This window comes from Procambarus clarkii, chromosome 10, assembly GCF_040958095.1.
Source record: "Procambarus clarkii isolate CNS0578487 chromosome 10, FALCON_Pclarkii_2.0, whole genome shotgun sequence".
Lineage (NCBI taxonomy): Eukaryota > Metazoa > Arthropoda > Malacostraca > Decapoda > Cambaridae > Procambarus > Procambarus clarkii.
In genome coordinates this window covers 37,007,193-37,027,473 of record NC_091159.1, presented here as the reverse complement: position 1 = coordinate 37,027,473, position 20,281 = coordinate 37,007,193, and the positions used below count along the sequence as shown (strand labels likewise).

The 20,281-nt window shown below is 53.3% G+C and overlaps 4 protein-coding genes across 9 annotated transcripts in view; 3 read left to right on the top strand and 1 right to left on the bottom strand.

The window, feature by feature from the left end:
* The window catches only part of LOC123745278 (RND transporter family member dispatched), a 225,995-nt gene that overhangs the window by 43,716 nt on the left and 161,998 nt on the right, over positions 1 to 20,281 (top strand). The window lies entirely within an intron of this gene.
* LOC138363043 (protein dispatched-like) overlaps positions 1 to 20,281 on the top strand; it is a 109,004-nt gene that overhangs the window by 43,786 nt on the left and 44,937 nt on the right. For all 3 annotated transcript variants that reach the window (XM_069321869.1, XM_069321867.1, XM_069321868.1), the window contains exon 2: positions 19,905 to 19,957. The gene's annotated coding sequence lies outside the window, so the exon portion shown is untranslated. The remainder of the gene's footprint in view (positions 1 to 19,904; positions 19,958 to 20,281) is intronic.
* LOC138363301 (uncharacterized) lies at positions 91 to 636 on the top strand. Its single transcript, XM_069322316.1, has one exon. It carries the CDS (start codon positions 91 to 93, stop codon positions 634 to 636), a length of 546 nt encoding a protein of 181 aa, XP_069178417.1.
* On the bottom strand, positions 8,105 to 9,538 carry LOC138363300 (putative per-hexamer repeat protein 5). The gene is made up of 2 exons (XM_069322315.1): positions 9,442 to 9,538; positions 8,105 to 9,015 (listed from the first exon to the last, which is right to left on the bottom strand). The coding sequence occupies exons 1-2, from the start codon at positions 9,536 to 9,538 to the stop codon at positions 8,105 to 8,107; spliced, it is 1,008 nt and encodes a 335-aa protein (XP_069178416.1).

Below are 20,281 nucleotides of genomic sequence, written 5' to 3'. Positions count from 1 at the left end.
GTGCTGCTCCCAGAAGTACAACGCTCAAGCTTAGTTACCTCCTGGTGTTGTGTTTGTGAGGGAACACTGAAACCTCCCCGGTGTGCGCACATGGGGCTCCACATGGGGCTCCACATGGTGCTCCACATGGTGCTCCACATGGGGCTCCACATGGGGCTCCACATGGTGCTCTACATGGTGCTCCACATGGGGCTCCACATGGTGCTCCACATGGGGCTCCACATGGTGCTCCACATGGTGCTCCACATGGTGCTCCACATGGGGCTCCACATGGTGCTCCACATGGTGCTCCACATGGTGCTCCACATGGGGCACCACATGGTGCTCCACATGGGGCTCCACATGGGGCTCCACATGGTGCTCCACATGGGGCTCCACATGGGGCTCCACATGGTGCTCCACATGGTGCTCCACATGGTGCTCCACATGGGGCTCCACATGGGGCTCCACATGGTGCTCCACATGGTGCTCCACATGGGGCTCCACATGGGGCTCCACATGGGGGTCCACATGGGGCTCCACATGGGGCTCCACATGGGGCTCCACATGGTGCTCCACATGGGGCTCCACATGGGGCTCCACATGAGGCGGCCAAGTGTTACGTTGGGGTTGAATTTGTCATTGGCACCTGATTGATGGCTGCGAGAAGACTAGCACTAGTACCTACCTGGATGGGGTTCTAGGAGTTCTACTCCTGACTTATGAGAGTTTGGTCCACTAGGCTGTTGCTTTGGTCCGACACTCCTTGAAGAAAACTAGATAGTTTTCTCTTGAAGATGTCCACTGTTGTTCCGGCAATATTTCTTATGCTTGCTGGGAGGATGTTGAACAACCGCGGACCTCTGATGTTTATACAGTGTTCTCTGATTGTGCCTATGGCACCTCTGCTCTTCACTGGTTCTATTCTGCATTTTCTTCCATATCGTTCACTCCAGTACGTTGTTATTTTACTGTGTAGATTTAGTACTTGGCCCTCCAGTATTTTCCATGTGTATATTATTTGATATCTCTCCCGTCGTCTTTCTTGTGAGTACATTCGGAGAGCTTTGAGGCAATCCCAATAATTTATCGCGTGTATGTATGCCGTATATGTTTTCTGTATTCCATCTATCTCAGCAACTTGGATGCAAGTATTTACGCAACCTCTTACGAAACCTATGCATCTTTCAACAATTATGGCCGATTTGGTTACATTAAACAGTTTATGAGCTCCGAAGCACTATGAAGTTGTTTATACAATAATAAGTGTTGAATAAATGTAAATAAGCCTGCTATAATTGTTAAAAGATGTACAGGTTTCGTAAGACAGCTTTTCGAAAGATGTACATTTCGTTGCATAAATGTCTGATGAATCCAGGCCTTGATAGCCAGTTAAAGGTGGCTCTTAAAATCTCAATAATTTAATTCCTCTTGAGTAAAATCAAATTATGTCCAAAGTTTAAGGATTGGTTAAGCTCGGGGATGGAAGTTGTGTGTATGGTGTTTAAGGAGCAACATATAATAATTTAGTGTGTTGTGTTAAGAGTAAAGCGAGGCTACCAGGGTGCGAGGCTTAAAGTGACACATGTAACTTGCTCACCTCTCAACTAATGCGCCTCATTGTCTACACTATTGTTAATTTGGTAGTTGAGATGTGGGTTGTGTCCCACATACATGGTCTTTCATTTTTAGATATTGAAAAGCATCTTCCAGTTTTCCGGTCTTGTGGTTTTTATGTAGAGCTCTTTGTAAGGCCTCAATATCATTTTCACTTCCCACTTTATCATATCTTTTGGTGTCGTTGTTGATGATGTTGGAAATATTCTCATCTATGTCATTGTTGTATGTGATAAAAAAGCTTGGCCCCAAAATGTACACTTGAAGCACCCCACTCATCACATTTCTCCAGTCAGATTCATTCCCCTTTAACACGACCCCTTGCACTCTTTGTTTTAATCATTATTTAAACAAATTATTTAAATCATATATTCCATGGAAATAGGGGTGACATTTGCATATTTCCAGTCAAGCGGGACCATCCCTTCGTCCAGAAAATTTCTGAGAAGGAGTTTCAGTGGTAGACATAGTTCCTCTGCAAGTTCCTTTAAGACTTTGGATTGGATTCCGTTCCCACCTGGGGCTTTTGAGTCTTTCAGTTTGTCAGTGCTCTTCCTGATTATGTCGCATGTTCTGTCCTGCAACCAGGTTGTCCAGGTTGTCCAGGTTGCTGATCAGTCCAGCAACCAGGAGGCCTGGTCGACGACCGGGCCGCAGGGATGCTAAGCCCCGGAAGCACCTCAAGGTAACCTCAAGGCAACCTCAAGGCAAGGTTGTGGGTATATTCTTTAATTCGTTCTCCTCTCCTCCTTCATACATTTGTGTAGGGTAATGAGATGTTATCTAATCTCTCTAGTGTGGACAATGATGTTGTGACGGGAAACGTTGGTGGTCGTGCAGTCTCTGTAATGCCAGTCACAAAATATTAAAAAAAAAAGAAAAAGTTAAACTGCAAAGGTGTCGTCACAGTGAGATAAACTGTATGATAAAGCAGAGGGAAAAAACATTTAAAAAATACTTTACTTTAAAAATAAAACTGAAGTTAAACAAATTACAAAACATATAATAATATCCAGGCTTGGCTTTAATACAAAGTTTGTAAAACAAACAAGATGAACAATCAAATTTACGTTACGTTAAGGTGCAAAATAAAATATGGTGCGGAATACTAGGAGCTAGTCTGACTAAATCCGTTATAACACCGAGATGTGTTAACAGGTCTACTCAGTTGAGCACACAGGAGTAATCTGAATCTTGGAGAGCTTGGTAGCCCTATTTATACAGATGGACGGCCGGAAAGATGGCGCTGGTGACTTCTTTAACTATGAACCGGCTCACTTAAACTGCTTGTTTCAGAGGCCGTGGCCTCCCAGTGACCCAGGTGCGAGGTGGGGTGACGGGCCGTGGTGAAGGGGGCAGACTGGTAGTACTGTCTAGACGTCTGGAAGTAGTAGTTGTTGTTGTTGACCAGACCATACACTAGAAGGTGAAGGGACGACGACGTTTCGCTCCGTCGTGGACCATTCTCAAGTCGATTGTAATCACAATCGATTTGAGAATGGTCCAGGACAGACCGAAACTTCGTCGTCACATACTTTAGCCACGTTATTCTGACTCATCGCCTGCATTTTGTTGCAGTTCTTGATAAAATAGACGTGAATGAGTAGAATAGGTGATAATGGAGTAGGCCGAATCTCTTCCTAGAGATTTTACCGTGACAATGTAAAGTATTCATTCATAGTGTTTTCTGCCCTTTTGTCGTCCATTATAACTTGGTCTCATGTTTAAGGGTCTTAACACGCCTTTTATTTTGGTTGTACTTCTTATATACAACTTTGTACCTTTCTTTGTGTTTTGGGCAAGTTTTGTTTTGTAGTTTCTTTTGGCAATTCAGACTTGCTGAGAAGTCAGGAAGATAAGACCCTTCTATGTATCTCGTATGTTCTTCGTGGATTTATTCCTTCTCCAGAGGGTCCGCTTAGTTATTAAAGCTTTTTTTAATGCTTGTGTCATCCATGTAGTTACCTTTTCTTTTTCCTTTTATGGCCCATATTTTTGAAAGAGTTCCTTATGACCTTTTGGAAACTTGCCATGATGCTTCCATGACATGGCCAGCCATCAGCTTCCTCCAGGAGATGGTATGCAATATCACTCTCTCTCTCACTCCTTGATAGTCATCTCGAGGGTAATCTAGAAAGTCATCATCCTAGACCTTTTAATAGGTTTCTATAATTGATACCTGCTTGATACGTGCTTGATGGAGTTCTAATTGTAGTCCATGTTAGAGTATTGTGATGACATGAAAGGGTGAGCGTTTACCCCTACCTGGATATGATGGATAATGCCCTCTTGTGCTGTTAACACAAGATGTGGTACGCTGCTACATGCAGTGGGCTCTGCCACATGTCGTGTGAGAGAGGACTCCCGTACCAAGTCCAGAAATTGTTCTCCTGCTTGTGATGTTATATTTACCCAGTCTATTATCTGATGGTTACACTCCCCCATTATAAGGGTTTGGGTTGATCACATTATGCAGGTCAGCAACAAGTCCTCATGCTCATACTGTTGTTTGTCTTGGCGTGTAGCGAGGTCTTATCTGAGACATGCGCATAGTTCATTGCGCATACTGCGGTAAGATTTGCAATATTGCGTTGCGTGCGTCAGCTATTACATTACCAGATATGAACAGCTGGTGGGTGACGGGGTAGGCCAGGGCTGGTGGAGTGTACCAGCTGCTGCTGCTGCTGCGTTATTGGTGCTGGGAGAGTCACAGCTGGCGCGCGCGCGCTCTCTCTCTCTCTCTCTCTCTCTCTCTCTCTCTCTCTCTCTCTCTCTCTCTCTCTCTCTCTCTCTCTCTCTCTCTCTCTCTCTCTCTCTCTCTCTCTCTCTCTTTATATATATATATATATATATATATATATATATATATATATATATATATATATATATATATATATATATATATATATATAGAGAGAGAGAGAGAGAGAGATATTTACTGTTGCTTGAGAGATACAAGCAACAGTCTTTTAGATCAAGTTACCACAACTGATGCTTGGCCCACAGGTTGGGTTTTGGGAGTAGAACTCTAGGAACCCGCTCCGTTGCAACCTGCTCTCGCACAAGACAGCACATATATGACTTATTGCCTATAGTCACTATTTCGCTTATAAATAAGTGCATATGTGACATATTCCAAGCCATATTTGTTTTCAAGGCACTAACTTTTTCTCTCAGTTTTATTAAACAATAGAGATTTTATACAAAATTTGACAATATCTTGAGTTATTTTACAATTAATTTAAATATTTTAGTTTTGTTTTATTATTTTTATAAAACTGTGATATCAATATAGGTATAGGTTTAGTACTAATTGTTATATCTTAACATACTAAGAAGGTTAGGTTGTAGTTTTCTATTCAGTTTTTCAAGGTAAACTCAAATATTCACAATAAATTAGTATGTCACATATGCACTTATTCATGAGCTAGATATTGACTATAAGCAAGTGCGAGAACGGGTTGTCCTGGTACACCCCAGGTACACTGCAGGTGTACTCCAGGTACACTGCAGGTGTGGGCGTTACCGAGTGTGGTCAGCGGCACATGTGGCACCTGTGTGTGATCACGTGTGCTCAAGTGTACCAGATGTGTGCCAAGTAAGGACACCTGCATGGCACCTGTCAACACTTCACACCCTCCGTGTGCATAAGGAAACATCCACTACGAAGAAAAGGACTGCCACCTGGAGGAGATAATACACTGGGCAGCTGCATAATTTAAGGACACATGTTCGTTTTCGGTAAAATACAATGATGAATTGTGTGAGGGGAGGTGAGGGGGGGGGGAGTGGGATGAAGGATGGTGTACTCACCAAGTTGTGTTTGCAGAGGTTGAGTGTCGACTCTTTGGTCCCGCCTCTTAACTGTCAATCAACTATTATACAGATTCCTGACCCTACTGGGCTCCGTCATATCTACATTTGAAATTTTGTATAGAGTCAGCCTCCACCACATCACTGCCATCTGCCACATTCCATCTGTTAACTACTCTGACAAGGAAAAAATTCTTTCTAACGTCTCTGAGACTCATTTAGGTACTAAGTTTCCACCTGTGTCCCTTTGTTCGTGTTCCTCCCATGTTAAACAGTTTATCTTTATCCTGTCTATTCCTCTGAGAATTTTATAGGTGATGATCATGTCTTCCCTTACTTTTCTGTCTTCCAGTGTCGTGAAGTTTAACTCCAGTAATCTTTCCTCGTAGCTCATACCTCTCAGCTCAGGGACTAGCCTGGTGACATACCTCTGAAAGTCTAACTCCTTTTTATGTTTGACTAGATATGAACTCCAGGCTGAGCTGCATACTCCAGTATGGTCTGACATATGAGGTATACAAGGCTCTGAATGATTCCTTACACAAGTTTCTGAAGGTAGTTCTTATGTTGGCCAGTCTTGCATACGCTGCTGAAGTTATCCTGTCGATGTGGGCTTCAGGGGACAGGTCTGGGGTGATTTCACCCCAGATCTTTCTCTCTTCCTGATTCCTGAAGGGTTTCGTCTCCAAGGTGTTGCTAGTGATGTGGTGTATTCACCTAGTTGTGCTTGCGGGGATTGAGCTCTGCTCATTCGGCCCGCCTCTTTACAGTCAATCAACTGTTACTAACTTTTTTCACACACACACACACACACACACACACACACACACACACACACACACACACACACACACACACACACACACACACAGGGGCCGGTGACTGAGTGGACAGCACGCTGGACACATAATCTTGTGGTCCGGGGTTCGATTCCCGGCGCTGGCGAGAAACAACGGGCAGAGTTTCTTTCGCCCTGATGCACGTGTCACCTAGCAGTACATAGGTACCTGGGCGTTAGACAGCTGTTACTTTTTTTTTTTTTTTTTTTTTTGTGTGTGTGTGTGTGTGTGTGAGTGTGTGTGTGTGTGTGTGTGTGTGTGTGTGTGTGTGTGTGTGTGTGTGTGTGTGTGTGTGTGTGTGTGTGAAAACAAAAACAGAAATAGTAGTTAGTAACAGTTGATTGACAGTAGAGAGGCGGGCCGAAAGAGCAGAGCTCAACCCCCGCAAGTAGAACTAGGTGAATACACACAGGAAGCAGCCCGTAAAAGCTGTCTAACTCCCAAGTATCTATTTACTGCTAGGTAACATGGGGCATCAGGGTGAAAGAAACTGCCCATTTGTGTCTGCCGGCGCTGGGAATCGAACCCGGACCACAGGATTACAAGTCCTGAGTGCTGTCCAATCAGCTAGCAGACCCCACCACACGAGTGTGTGTGTGTGGGGGGGGGGAGGAGGAGGTCATGCTAGACTTGGCGGAGGGTCGGGTTTGTGGACATGGGGCATGAGTGAGGGAGAGCGGAAGTGTGGGAGAGGGAGGGAGGTAGTGAGGTAGGGAGGGAGAGAGGGAGGTAGAGGGTGCCGGAGGGCGGGAGTGAGGGAGGGTCAAGGTGAGAGCCGTAAAGGTGAGTAACAAGGGTGTGTGTAGCCTGGGTGGTGGCGGCGCACATGGGCGGGGCTCACTACCTCTCACACCCTACCATCATCTACCCTCTGATGACACCAGGTAGATGACACTAAGATCTTCATGAGAGTAGACAATATAGAGGACACGACAAGCCTCCACTCAGAGGTAAATCAGGTCTTTCTATGGGCCACAGAAAATAATATGGTGTTTAACGAAGATAAGTTCCAGCTCATGCGCTACGGAAAAAAATGAAAATATAAAAACGGAAACCACGTACAAAACTCAGGCAAATCATAACATAGAATGAAAAAAGGCAATGTAAAGGATTTGGGTGTACTCATGTCGGAAGACCTTACCTTCAAAGAACACAATAAAGTAGCCGTCACAACTGCAAGAAAAATGACAGGTTGGATAACAAGAACCTTTCACACTAGAGATGCTATACCGAGGATGATACTTTTCAAGTGCTCTCTAGAGTGGCGTACTGCTGCACAATGACAGCCCCTTTCAAAGCTAGAGAAATTGCTGACCTGGAGAGCGTGCAGAGATCCTTTATTGCTAGAATCCACTCAGAAAAACATCTAAACTATTGGGACCGACTAAAGAGCCTAAATCTGTATTGAGCGCAGGCGGGAGAGATACATAATAATTTACACGTGGAAAATAGTAGAGGGGCTGGTCCCAAATCTGCACACAGAAATAACACCACATGTGACCAGGAGGCATGGCAGGATGTGTAGAATACCCGCGTTGAAGAGCAGAGGTGCAACAGGTACTCTGAGAGAGAACTCTATCAACATCAGAGGCCCGAGACTGTTCAACACGCTTCCACTACACATAAGGGGCATAACTGGCCGACCCCTCACAGTGCTCTAGAGGGAACTGGATAAGCACCTTCAAAGGATACCTGATCATCCAGGCTGTGATTCATATGACAGACTGTGAGAAGTCGCGTCCAAGAGCCTGGTTGACCAGTCCAGCAACCAGGAGACCTGGTCGACGACCGGGCCGCGTGGACGCTAAGCCCCGGAAGGACCTTATGATAACCTCAAGGTAAGGTAACCCCTGCACTTACCCCACCCCTGCCCCTGTAGTAATAGATGTGACGTGAGTCAGACCAGCACCAGTAGATGTGACGTGAGTCAGACCAGCACCAGTAGATGTGACGTGAGTCAGACCAGCACCAGTAGATGTGACGTGAGTCAGACCAGCACCAGTAGATGTGGCGTGAGTCAGACCAGCACCAGTAGATGTGACGTGAGTCACACCAGCACCAGTAGATGTGACGTGAGTCAGACCAGCACCAGTAGATGTGGCGTGAGTCAGACCAGCACCAGTAGATGTGATGTGAGTCACACCAGCACCAGTAGATGTGACGTGAGTCACACCAGCACCAGTAGATGTGACGTGAGTCACACCAGCACCAGTAGATGTGACGTGAGTCACACCAGCACCAGTAGATGTGACGTGAGTCAGACCAGCACCAGTAGATGTGACGTGAGTCACACCAGCACCAGTAGATGTGACGTGAGTCACACCAGCACCAGTAGATGTGACGTGAGTCACACCAGCACCAGTAGATGTGACGTGAGTCAGACCAGCACCAGTAGATGTGACGTGAGTCACACCAGCACCAGTAGATGTGACGTGAGTCACACCAGCACCAGTAGATGTGACGTGAGTCAGACCAGCACCAGTAGATGTGACGTGAGTCACACCAGCACCAGTAGATGTGGCGTGAGTCACACCAGCACCAGTAGATGTGACGTGAGTCACACCAGCACCAGTAGATGTGGCGTGAGTCACACCAGCACCAGTAGATATGACGTGAGTCAGACCAGCACCAGTAGATGTGACGTGAGTCAGACCAGCACCAGTAGATGTGACGTGAGTCACACCAGCACCAGTAGATGTGACGTGAGTCACACCAGCACCAGTAGATGTGGCGTGAGTCACACCAGCAGTAGGCGTTAGATTTAGATCTGTATTTAAATTTTTGTATGAAATATGGAGTATTTTAGTTTTCTACTGTCCCATTTTAACAGTGTTTTTCCCGCGAGGAGAGCAGCGTGGGCCAGAGAGAGAGACGAGTATTACTGGAGAGAGAGAGAGATGTTTTGATCATATGGTATTGGTCATCCGATGGCCTGTAAGGACGCTGTTTTTCCAGGATTGAAGCTTTAGGTTTATCATTAGATTATGTCCATGCAAGTTGAATGGTTCTTGTTATTTGTTTCAACTTACCTATCCTTTCCCCACTCTCTCGACGTGTATCCTTGTCTCTCACTTTTATCTTTAACTTCTTGCTGTGCCGTTTCCCGGGGCGGGAACCAGGCCGCCCCGTGCCCAAGACGTTCTCCCTTCACGTGTAACCCGCAATATGAGCGTGTTGACGCCTCCAGTCTCACCTGCATGCCTCACACCTGGCCTATATCCTCCTCCCTTTATACGTAATCGCTTCCCTTCCAAATCTGGCACGTTCACCACCTTAATAACTGGAGCCATTATTAGCATCCGTGAACCACTCTAATAGCGCCCTCTATTAATAGCGCGCCCCGCCACCGTTATCTTTGGAACAAACTGGCACAGTGTTCAGAGCAGCGGCCCCTGACCTCTCTACCATCCCTCACCCCCATCCCTCACCCCCATCCCTCACCCCCCATCCCTCACCCCCCATCCCTCACCCCCCATCCCTCACCCCCCATCCTTCACCCCCCATCCCTCACCCCCCATCCCTCACCCCCATCCCTCACCCCCATCCCTCACCCCCATCCCTCACCCCCCCATCCCCACCACCTGTAAAGCAGGCAGGTCATATATATTTATATAACACACCACGTGATGACGCAGGTCCTGGGGTGCAGCACCGTACTGTCTGCTGACGCAGGTCCTGGGGTGCAGCACCGTACTGTCTGCACTCCAGGCCCTGGGGTGCAGCACCGTACTGTCTGCACTCCAGGCCCTGGGGTGCAGCACCGTACTGTCTGCACTCCAGGCCCTGGGGTGCAGCACCGTACTGTCTGCACTCCAGGCCCTGGGGTGCAGCACCGTACTGTCTGCACTCCAGGCCCTGGGGTGCAGCACCGTACCAGCAGTCACAATAAGATAACAATTATAAACCGTGGTCATCAGAGCCAGGCCCATACTATTATAGGACTATCCACAGGCAGGTTACACCAATATCCCGTTTTCAAAGTGCAGGTATATTGTATATTTGAAGTGATGTGAAGTGTAACCACAGGCGGAGGATGTGGAATGGGATCGGGGTGTATTGGCTCACACGACCATACACACAGCGTTGGACGGAGCTGCGAGCAGCTGCGTCCAACAGCCTGATTGACCAGTCCAGCAACGAGGAGGCCTGGTCGAGGACCGGGCCGTGGGGATGCTAAGCCCCGAAATGACGTGATTGAGGATGTCTGTTGGGAATCCCTTGTGGTTTAGCGTGTCGGCGTGTCCTCGTAGCGTGTCTTCTTAGCCTTGTGGTAGTCATGTTTATTGTTTCTATTGTAGGTTAAACAAATATGATTAGGTGGATAATATGAGCGGTCTCCTATGGGCAATAGGCCTTCACCCGTTTCGTTTATTCTCATGTTTGTGTTTATTATGGAATAATAATATTCTATGTATATATGTATGTATCCATTCCATGTATACGACACGTGTATACAGTGACGTATACTTTGTTTCACTTTGTAATAACATCACGCCCTGTGTCCCATGTATGATCCGCCGCCTCTTACCTCCATATATACTTTTTTTTTAGTAATACATTAGGTACATGTGCATTTGTGCAGCTGTCCTAGACTATATGTAGGGGAGTGCAGTGTGTCAAAAAGCTAGCTACGTGATGCTAAAATCCCCGTCACACAGGATGGTTAGTCATACACAGGCATGTGATAAGTAGTCTGCACTGGCAGACTCTTGGTGCAATATGAGGATATCTTCAAGAACACGAGAGTGAATAAAGTAATTACAAAGCTCCAGGTACCTCCAGGTACCGTAGGGGCCTCGTAGCCTGGTGGATAGCGCGCAGGACTCGTGATTCTGTGGCGCGGGTTCGATTCCCGCACGAGGCAGAAACAAATGGGCAAAGTTTCTTTCACCCTGAATGCCCCTGTTACCTAGCAGTAAATAGGTACCTGGGAGTTAGTCAGCTGTCACGGGCTGCTTCCTGGGGGTGGAGGCCTGGTCGAGGACCGGGCCGCGGGGACACTAAAGCCCCGAAATCATCTCAAGATAACCTCAAGATAACCTCATGCCAACGGGTCTGAATGGTCTAATAACTGGGCATTCAGTGATGTAGTGCGGGAGATCGTGCCGTAGTTCTTGCTCACAGGGTTTGCAACTGGAGTGCTTAGGATTGGGAGACCCGTGACCTGCAGCCACCTGCCACAGGTAACGGTAACCCAACCTTATCCTTGTTGATCTTGATCCTGCTTGTACAGTAAATTTCGACGAAAACAACTCTACGGAGACCTGGACCCACGTTTGACTACAAATACACTCGAGGACAGCCCATTGCGATAACTTCATGGTGTCAATAATTTATGCAATTATGTTCATCTGTTTGATTTGTTGTGTTAAATGAAGTCATTTGATGTCTTCTTTCTTTTGCAAGTCAATAACGTATGCTTAGTAAATTGTAAACAATTATGCTTCAGCTCTTGCCCACCTGATATTAGTACAGTTTATTAGGGTATTTTGTTAGTTTACTTGAACTGTTCTCATTACTACTACCACAGTAGTTTACCAGTGTAATCACCACTTAAATTGCAAACTAAATGTTAATGTGTCTAAAAAGGCAAGTTTGACTTACACGTCTGTCTATCTGTTCAGTCCCGCCAGAACTGTAATTATTTGTATAAGTTGTGGAGAGTAAAGTTGATCATTGTATTAATAAGCTGGCGCGCCTATCGCCCGGGAGATGTGTACAGATGCCGGCAGTAAACAGGTCATTGTAAAGCTCTCAACTTTCCTCAAGGCAGAATTGAAAATATTTGTTGACATACCCTGACTTTTATCATAAGTTCCATAACTGTTGGTTGTAAACGCAGTACTCCACCCGTAGCTTATATGGTGGTTAGAGGTTGTGTAGCACTGTCATGACGGCCAGTGAGGGAGCAGGGAATAGTGGTATGTCCACGGGTGAAGTGTCACCCCTACACCTTCACCAGCAGTGTCACCCCTACACCTTCACCAGCAGTGTCACCCCCTACACCTTCACCAGCAGTGTCACCCCTACACCTTCACCAGCAGCGTCACCCCTACACCTTCACCAGCAGCGTCACCCCTACACCTTCACCAGCAGTGTCACCCCTACACCTTCACCAGCAGTGTCACCCCCTACACCTTCACCAGCAGTGTCACCCCTACACCTTCACCAGCAGTGTCACCCCCTACACCTTCACCAGCAGTGTCACCCCTACACCTTCACCAGCAGCGTCACCCCTACACCTTCACCAGCAGCGTCACCCCTACACCTTCACCAGCAGTGTCACCCCTACACCTTCACCAGCAGTGTCACCCCCTACACCTTCACCAGCAGCGTCACCCCCTACACCTTCACCAGCAGCGTCACCCCTACACCTTCACCAGCAGCGTCACCCCCTACACCTTCACCAGCAGCGTCACCCCTACACCTTCACCAGCAGCGTCACCCCCTACACCTTCACCAGCAGTGTCACCCCTACACCTTCACCAGCAGTGTCACCCCTACACCTTCACCAGCAGTGTCACCCCCTACACCTTCACCAGCAGCGTCACCCCTACACCTTCACCAGCAGCGTCACCCCCTACACCTTCACCAGCAGCGTCACCCTACACCTTCACCAACAGTGTCACCCCTACACCTTCACCAGCAGCGTCACCCTACACCTTCACCAGCAGTGTCACCCCCTACACCTTCACCAGCAGCGTCACCCCCTACACCTTCACCAGCAGTGTCACCCTACACCTTCACCAGCAGCGTCACCCCCTACACCTTCACCAGCAGTGTCACCCCCTACACCTTCACCAGCAGCGTCACCCCCTACACCTTCACCAGCAGTGTCACCCCCTACACCTTCACCAGCAGTGTCACCCCCTACACCTTCACCAGCAGTGTCACCCCTACACCTTCACCAGCAGTGTCACCCCTACACCTTCACCAGCAGTGTCACCCCCTACACCTTCACCAGCAGCGTCACCCCTACACCTTCACCAGCAGCGTCACCCCCTACACCTTCACCAGCAGCGTCACCCCTACACCTTCACCAGCAGGTGTCTGCTCTCCGCCCCTGGGAGTGTGTGCCAGGCTGCTCTTACCAAGTCGAGGCGCGCGTCACCGTGCGGTGCGGCCGCGCGTCACCGTGCGGGGCGGCCGCGCGTCACCGTGCGGGGCGGCCGCGCGTCACCGTGCGGGGCGGCCGCGCGTCACCGTGCGGGGCGGCCGCGCGTCACCGTGCGGGGCGGCCGCGCGTCACCGTGCGGGGCGGCCGCGCGTCACCGTGCGGGGCGGCCGCGCGTCACCGTGCGGGGCGGCCGCGCGTCACCGTGCGGGGCGGCCGCGCGTCACCGTGCGGGGCGGCCGCGCGTCACCGTGCGGGGCGGCCGCGCGGGCTTTTATTAAGGAGAGCTCGTATGGTGGAAGGAAAATGTTGCTGCTGTTTTATAATGTTGCTCTTATGCTATTCTTAAATATTGGACGACACAAATTACAGCAAACATTGTGTCGGGGGGCGGGGGGTGGGGGGGGAGGAGGGGTGGGGGGGAGGAGGGGAGGGGGGGAGGAGGGGTGGGGGGGGAGGAGGGGTGGGGGGGGAGGAGGGGAGGGGGGGGAGGAGGGGTGGGGGGGAGGAGGGGTGGAAGGGGGGGGGGGGGGAGTATTTTCCCTTGCAGAGGCGGGAGGTGATGTCAGTAGGTCAACCTCACCCCACGTCTCCCCCACACCCCCACGTCTCCCCCACACCCCCCACGTCTCCCCCACACCCCCACGTCCCCCCCACGTCTCCCCCACACCCCCACGTCCCCCCCCACACCCCCACGTCTCCCCCACACCCCCACGTCTCCCCCACACCCCCACGTCTCCCCACACCCCCACGTCTCCCTACACCCCCACGTCTCCCCCACACCCCCACGTCCCCCCCACACCCCCACGTCTCCCCCACACCCCCACGTCTCCCCACACCCCCACGTCTCCCCCACACCCCCACGTCTCCCCCACACCCCCACGTCTCCCCCACACCCCCACGTCTCCCCCACACCCCCACGTCTCCCCCACACCCCCACGTCTCCCCCACACCCCCACGTCCCCCCCACGTCTCCCCCACACCCCCACGTCCCCCCCACACCCCCACGTCTCCCCCACACCCCCACGTCTCCCCCACACCCCCACGTCTCCCCACACCCCCACGTCTCCCTACACCCCCACGTCTCCCCCACACCCCCACGTCCCCCCCACACCCCCACGTCTCCCCCACACCCCCACGTCTCCCCACACCCCCACGTCTCCCCCACACCCCCACGTCTCCCCCACACCCCCACGTCTCCCCCACACCCCCACGTCTCCCCCACACCCCCACGTCTCCCCCACACCCCCACGTCTCCCCCACACCCCCACGTCTCCCCCACACCCCCACGTCCCCCCCACACCCCCACGTCTCCCCCACACCCCCCACACCCCCACGTCTCCCCACACCCCCACGTCTCCCCACACCCCCACGTCTCCCCCACACCCCCACGTCTCCCCCACACCCCCACGTCTCCCCCACACCCCCACGTCTCCCCCACACCCCCACGTCCCCCCCACACCCCCACGTCTCCCCCACACCCCCCACACCCCCACGTCTCCCCACACCCCCACGTCTCCCCACACCCCCACGTCTCCCTACACCCCCATGTCTCTCCCACACCCCCCACGTCTCCCCACACCCCCACGTCTCCCCACACCCCCACGTCTCCCCACACCCCACGTCTCCCTACACCCCCACGTCTCCCCCACACCCCCCACGTCTCCCCACACCCCCACGTCTCCCCACACCCCCACGTCTCCCCACACCCCCACGTCTCCCCACACCCCCACGTCTCCCCCACACCCCCACGTCTCCCCACACCCCCACGTCTCCCCACACCCCCACGTCTCCCCCACACCCCCCACGTCTCCCCCACACCCCCCACGTCTCCCCCACACCCCACGTCTCCCCCACACCCCCACGTCTCCCCCACACCCCACGTCTTCCCCACACCCCCACGTCTCCTCACTCCCCCACGTCTCCCCCACACCCTCCACGTCTCCCCCACACCCCACGTCTCCCCCACACCCCACGTCTTCCCCACACCCCCACGTCTCCCCACTCCCCCACGTCTCCCCCACACCCCCACGTCTCCCCCACACCCCACGTCTTCCCACACCCCCACGTCTTCCCACACCCCACGTCTCCCCACACGCTGGTAACTCGTAGAAATGAGGGCGTTGAGTGCACTATTTAATATTATATATAACGGTTGCTTGCGAGGCGTAGTAGGAGGAGCGGCCGTACGCCCCACACACGCTGGGTGCGTATGGTGGGGGGGGGCTCAGGCCGGGGGGGGGGAGAGGTGTGAGGTAGGAGGGGGTGTGAGGTTAGGGGGTGTGTGAGGCGGAAGTAGGAGACCCCTTCCCCCTACCCAGCCCGGACATGCTACCTGGTAACCCAACATGTGGAGCGGCTCGGCACGCTGGGCCAGTTCCGGTTGTCAGGTATCGCCCAGCCGCCCGCGATCGATACCCGGCTTGCTCTCTTATTGCCTCTCCTCTCTCTCGGGACGCCTGCAGGCTCGCACACGCCTCGTGTGTGTGTGTGTCTCGTGCCTCATGCTGCGTGGTGTGCCCACCGCTCCTGCTGCGTGGTGTGCCCGCCGCTCCTGCTGCGTGGTGTACCCGCCGCTCCTGCTGCGTGGTGTGCCCACCGCTCCTGCTGCGTGGTGTGCCCGCCGCTCCTGCTGCGTGGTGTACCCGCCGCTCCTGCTGCGTGGTGTGCCCACCGCTCCTGCTGCGTGGTGTGCCCGCCGGTCCTGCTGCGTGGTGTACCCGCCGCTCCTGCTGCGTGGTGTGCCCACCGCTCCTGCTGCGTGGTGTGCCCGCCGCTCCTGCTGCGTGGTGTACCCGCCGCTCCTGCTGCGTGGTGTGCCCACCGCTCCTGCTGCGTGGTGTGCCCGCCGCTCCTGCTGCGTGGTGTACCCGCCGCTCCTGCTGCGTGGTGTGCCCACCGCTCCTGCTGCGTGGTGTGCCCGCCGCTCCTGCTGCGTGGTGTGCCCACCGCACCTGCTGCGTGGTGTGCCCACCGCTCCTGCTGCGTGGTGTACCCGCCGCTCCTGCTGCGTGGTGTGCCCACCGCTCCTGCTGCGTGGTGTGCCCGCCGCTCCTGCTGCGTGGTGTGCCCACCGCTCCTGCTGCGTGGTGTGCCCGCCGCTCCTGCTGCGTGGTGTGCCCACCGCTCCTGCTGCGTGGTGTGCCCACCGCTCCTGCTGCGTGGTGTGCCCGCCGCTCCTGCTGCGTGGTGTGCCCACCGCTCCTGCTGCGTGGTGTGCCCACCGCTCATGCTGCGTGGTGTGCCCGCCGCTCCTGCTGCGTGGTGTGCCCACCGCTCCTGATGCGTGGTGTGCCCGCCGCTCCTGCTGCGTGGTGTGCCCACCGCTCCTGCTGCGTGGTGTGCCCACCGCTCATGCTGCGTGGTGTGCCCGCCGCTCCTGCTGCGTGGTGTACCCGCCGCTCCTGCTGCGTGGTGTACCCGCCGCTCCTGCTGCGTGGTGTGCCCGCCGCTCCTGCTGCGTGGTGTGCCCGCCGCTCCTGCTGCGTGGTGTGCCCACCGCTCCTGCTGCGTGGTGTGCCCGCCGCTCCTGCTGCGTGGTGTGCCCGCCGCTCCTGCTGCGTGGTGTGCCCACCGCTCCTGCTGCGTGGTGTGCCCAACGCTCATGCTTCGTGATGTGCCCGCCGCTCCTGCTGCGTGGTGTACCCGCCGCTCCTGCTGCGTGGTGTGCCCGCCGCTCCTGCTGCGTGGTGTGCCCGCCGCTCCTGCTGCGTGGTGTGCCCGCCGCTCCTGCTGCGTGGTGTGCCCACCGCTCCTGCTGCGTGGTGTGCCCGCCGCTCCTGCTGCGTGGTGTGCCCGCCGCTCCTGCTGCGTGGTGTGCCCGCCGCTCCTGCTGCGTGGTGTGCCCGCCGCTCCTGCTGCGTGGTGTGCCCGCCGCTCCTGCTGCGTGGTGTGCCTGCCGCTCCTGCTGCGTGGTGTGCCCACCGCTCCTGCTGCGTGGTGTGCCCGCCGCTCCTGCTGCACCTCGCTGGCCTCTTGCTGAGGCCTCTTGCTGGTGACCCCTCTTGACCCTCAGTGCTGACCACCCACTACCACCACCACCTCTACCACCACCACCTCTACCACCACCACCACCACCTCTACCACCACCACCATCACCACTACCACCACCATCACCACCACTACCACCATCACCACCACTACCACCACCACCACCACTACCACCACCACCACCACTATCACCACCACTACCACCACCACTATCACCACCACTACCATCACCACCACTACCACCATCACCACCACTACCACCATCACCACCACTACCACCACTACCACCATCACCACTAAAACCATCACCACCAATACCACTATCACCACCACTACCACTACCACCATCACCACCAATACCACCATCACCACCACTACCACCACCACCACTATCACCACCACCACCACCACCACCACCACGATCATCATCACCACCCACCACCACTACCACCATCACCACCACTACCACCACCACCACGACCATCATCATTACCACTACCATCACCACCACCACTACCATCACCACCACCACTACCATCACCTCTACCACCACCACCACCAACATCACCACCACCATCGTCACCTCCACCACTACCACCACCATCACCACCACCATCACTACCATCACCACCACCATCACTACCATCACCACCACCATCACTACCATCACCACCACCACTACCATCACCTCTACCACCACCACCACCAACATCACCACCACCATCGTCACCTCCACCACTACCACCACCACCACCACCACCACCACTACCATCACCACCACTACCATCACCACCACTACCATCTCCACCACCACCACCATCTCCTCCATCACTACCACCATCACCACCACCTTTTCAGCTAAAATTCAAAAAGTACAGAGATTTTCAGGTAGATTAGAGCCACAGCTAAGAGAGTTGGTTCCTGTGAGGATAGGCTGATGGACCTCCAGTTCCCCTCCTCACAACTTTTCAGGACAAAAGTAAGAGAAGACATGATCAAAACATATAAGATACTGAGGAGAATAGGCAAGGTAGACAAAGGCAGCCTCTTTAAGTTGTTGGTTCCTCCCACCTGTTGGTTCCTCCCACCCGTTGGTTCCTCCCACCTGTTGGTTCCTCCCACCTGTTGGTTCCTCCCACCTGTTGGTTCCTCCCACCCGTTGGTTCCTCACACCTGTTGGTTCCTCCCACCCGTTGGTTCCTCCCACCCGTTGGTTCCTCCCACCCGTTGGTTCCTCCCACCTGTTTGTTCCTCACACCCGTTGGTTCCTCCCACCCGTTGGTTCCTCCCACCTGTTGGTTCCTCACACCTGTTGGTTCCTCACACCTGTTGGTTCCTCCCACCTGTTTGTTCCTCCCACCCGTTGGTTCCTCCCACCCGTTGGTTCCTCACACCTGTTTGTTCCTCCCACCTGTTGGTTCCTCCCACCTGTTTGTTCCTCACACCCGTTGGTTCCTCCCACCCGTTGGTTCCTCCCACCCGTTGGTTCCTCCCACCCGTTGGTTCCTCCCACCTGTTTGTTCCTCCCACCCGTTGGTTCCTCCCACCCGTTGGTTCCTCCCACCTGTTTGTTCCTTCCACCTGTTGGTTCCTCCCACCCGTTGGTTCCTCACACCTGTTGGTTCCTCCCACCTGTTGGTTCCTCCCACCCGTTGGTTCCTCCCACCCGTTGGTTCCTCACACCTGTCGGTTCCTCCCACCTGTTGGTTCCTCCCACCCGTTGGTTCCTCACACCTGTTGGTTCCTCCCACCTGTTGGTTCCTCCCACCCGTTGGTTCCTCCCACCCGTTGGTTCCTCACACCCGTTGGTTCCTCACACCCGTTGGTTCCTCCCACCCGTTGGTTCCTCCCACCCGTTGGTTCCTCCCACCTGTTTGTTCCTTCCACCTGTTGGTTCCTCCCACCTGTTTGTTCCTCACACCCGTTGGTTCCTCCCACCCGTTGGTTCCTCCCACCCGTTGGTTCCTCACACCCGTTGGTTCCTCCCACCTGTTTGTTCCTTCCACCTGTTGGTTCCTCCCACCTGTTGGTTCCTCACACCTGTTGGTTCCTCACTCCTGTTGGTTCCTCACACCTGTTGGTTCCTCACACCTGTTGGTTCCTCACACCCGTTGGTTCCTCCTACCTGTTGGTTCCTTCCACCTTTTGGTTCCTCCCACCTGTTGGTTCCTCCCACCTGTTGGTTCCTCCCACCTGTTGGTTCCTCACACCTGTTGGTTCCTCACACCTGTTGGTTCCTCACACCTGTTGGTTCCTCACACCTGTTGGTTTTCCACCTGTTGGTTCCTCCCACCTGTTGGTTCCTCCCACCTGTTGGTTCCTTCCACCTGTTGGTTCCTCCCACCTGTTGGTTCCTCCCACCTGTTGGTTCCTCCCCCTGTTGGTTTCTCCCACCTGTTGGTTCCTCCCACCTGTTGGTTCCTCACACCTGTTGGTTCCTCACATCCCATAATGTGTGCGGTCACATGTGTACATATTGGTTGTGTGTGAGAAGCACAAACGTTCATGTTTGTGATAAATTATACCAAAATCTAATTCCCTGTTTTGTCCAGTTCCAGACGGACGTGTTCGAAGAAGCCGAAGCCGAAGCCCATCCCTTGTACTGGTAAGACTGTAATCCTCGGCTACGGCTACAACATTCATGCCTCAAATGACGATATGCCGTGTTGACCTCTGTAATACAAGGTCACTTGTAGGCGGAGAGCCCCGCGTGTGGCACTCTGCTTGTAGCCTCTTGTGGCATCAGTTCTTCTAAGTACCCGCGGGCAGTATATGAATATATTGTACGTATAATTACCTATTTGTGCTTGCTGGAGCGAGCTTTAGCTCTTGGACCCCCGTCTTTCTAGCCGCTGGTTGTCTGAAACAGTGACTACTGCCGTATTCCTCTCTCACATCTTCGTTGGAAATTATGAATGTAGTTTGTCTC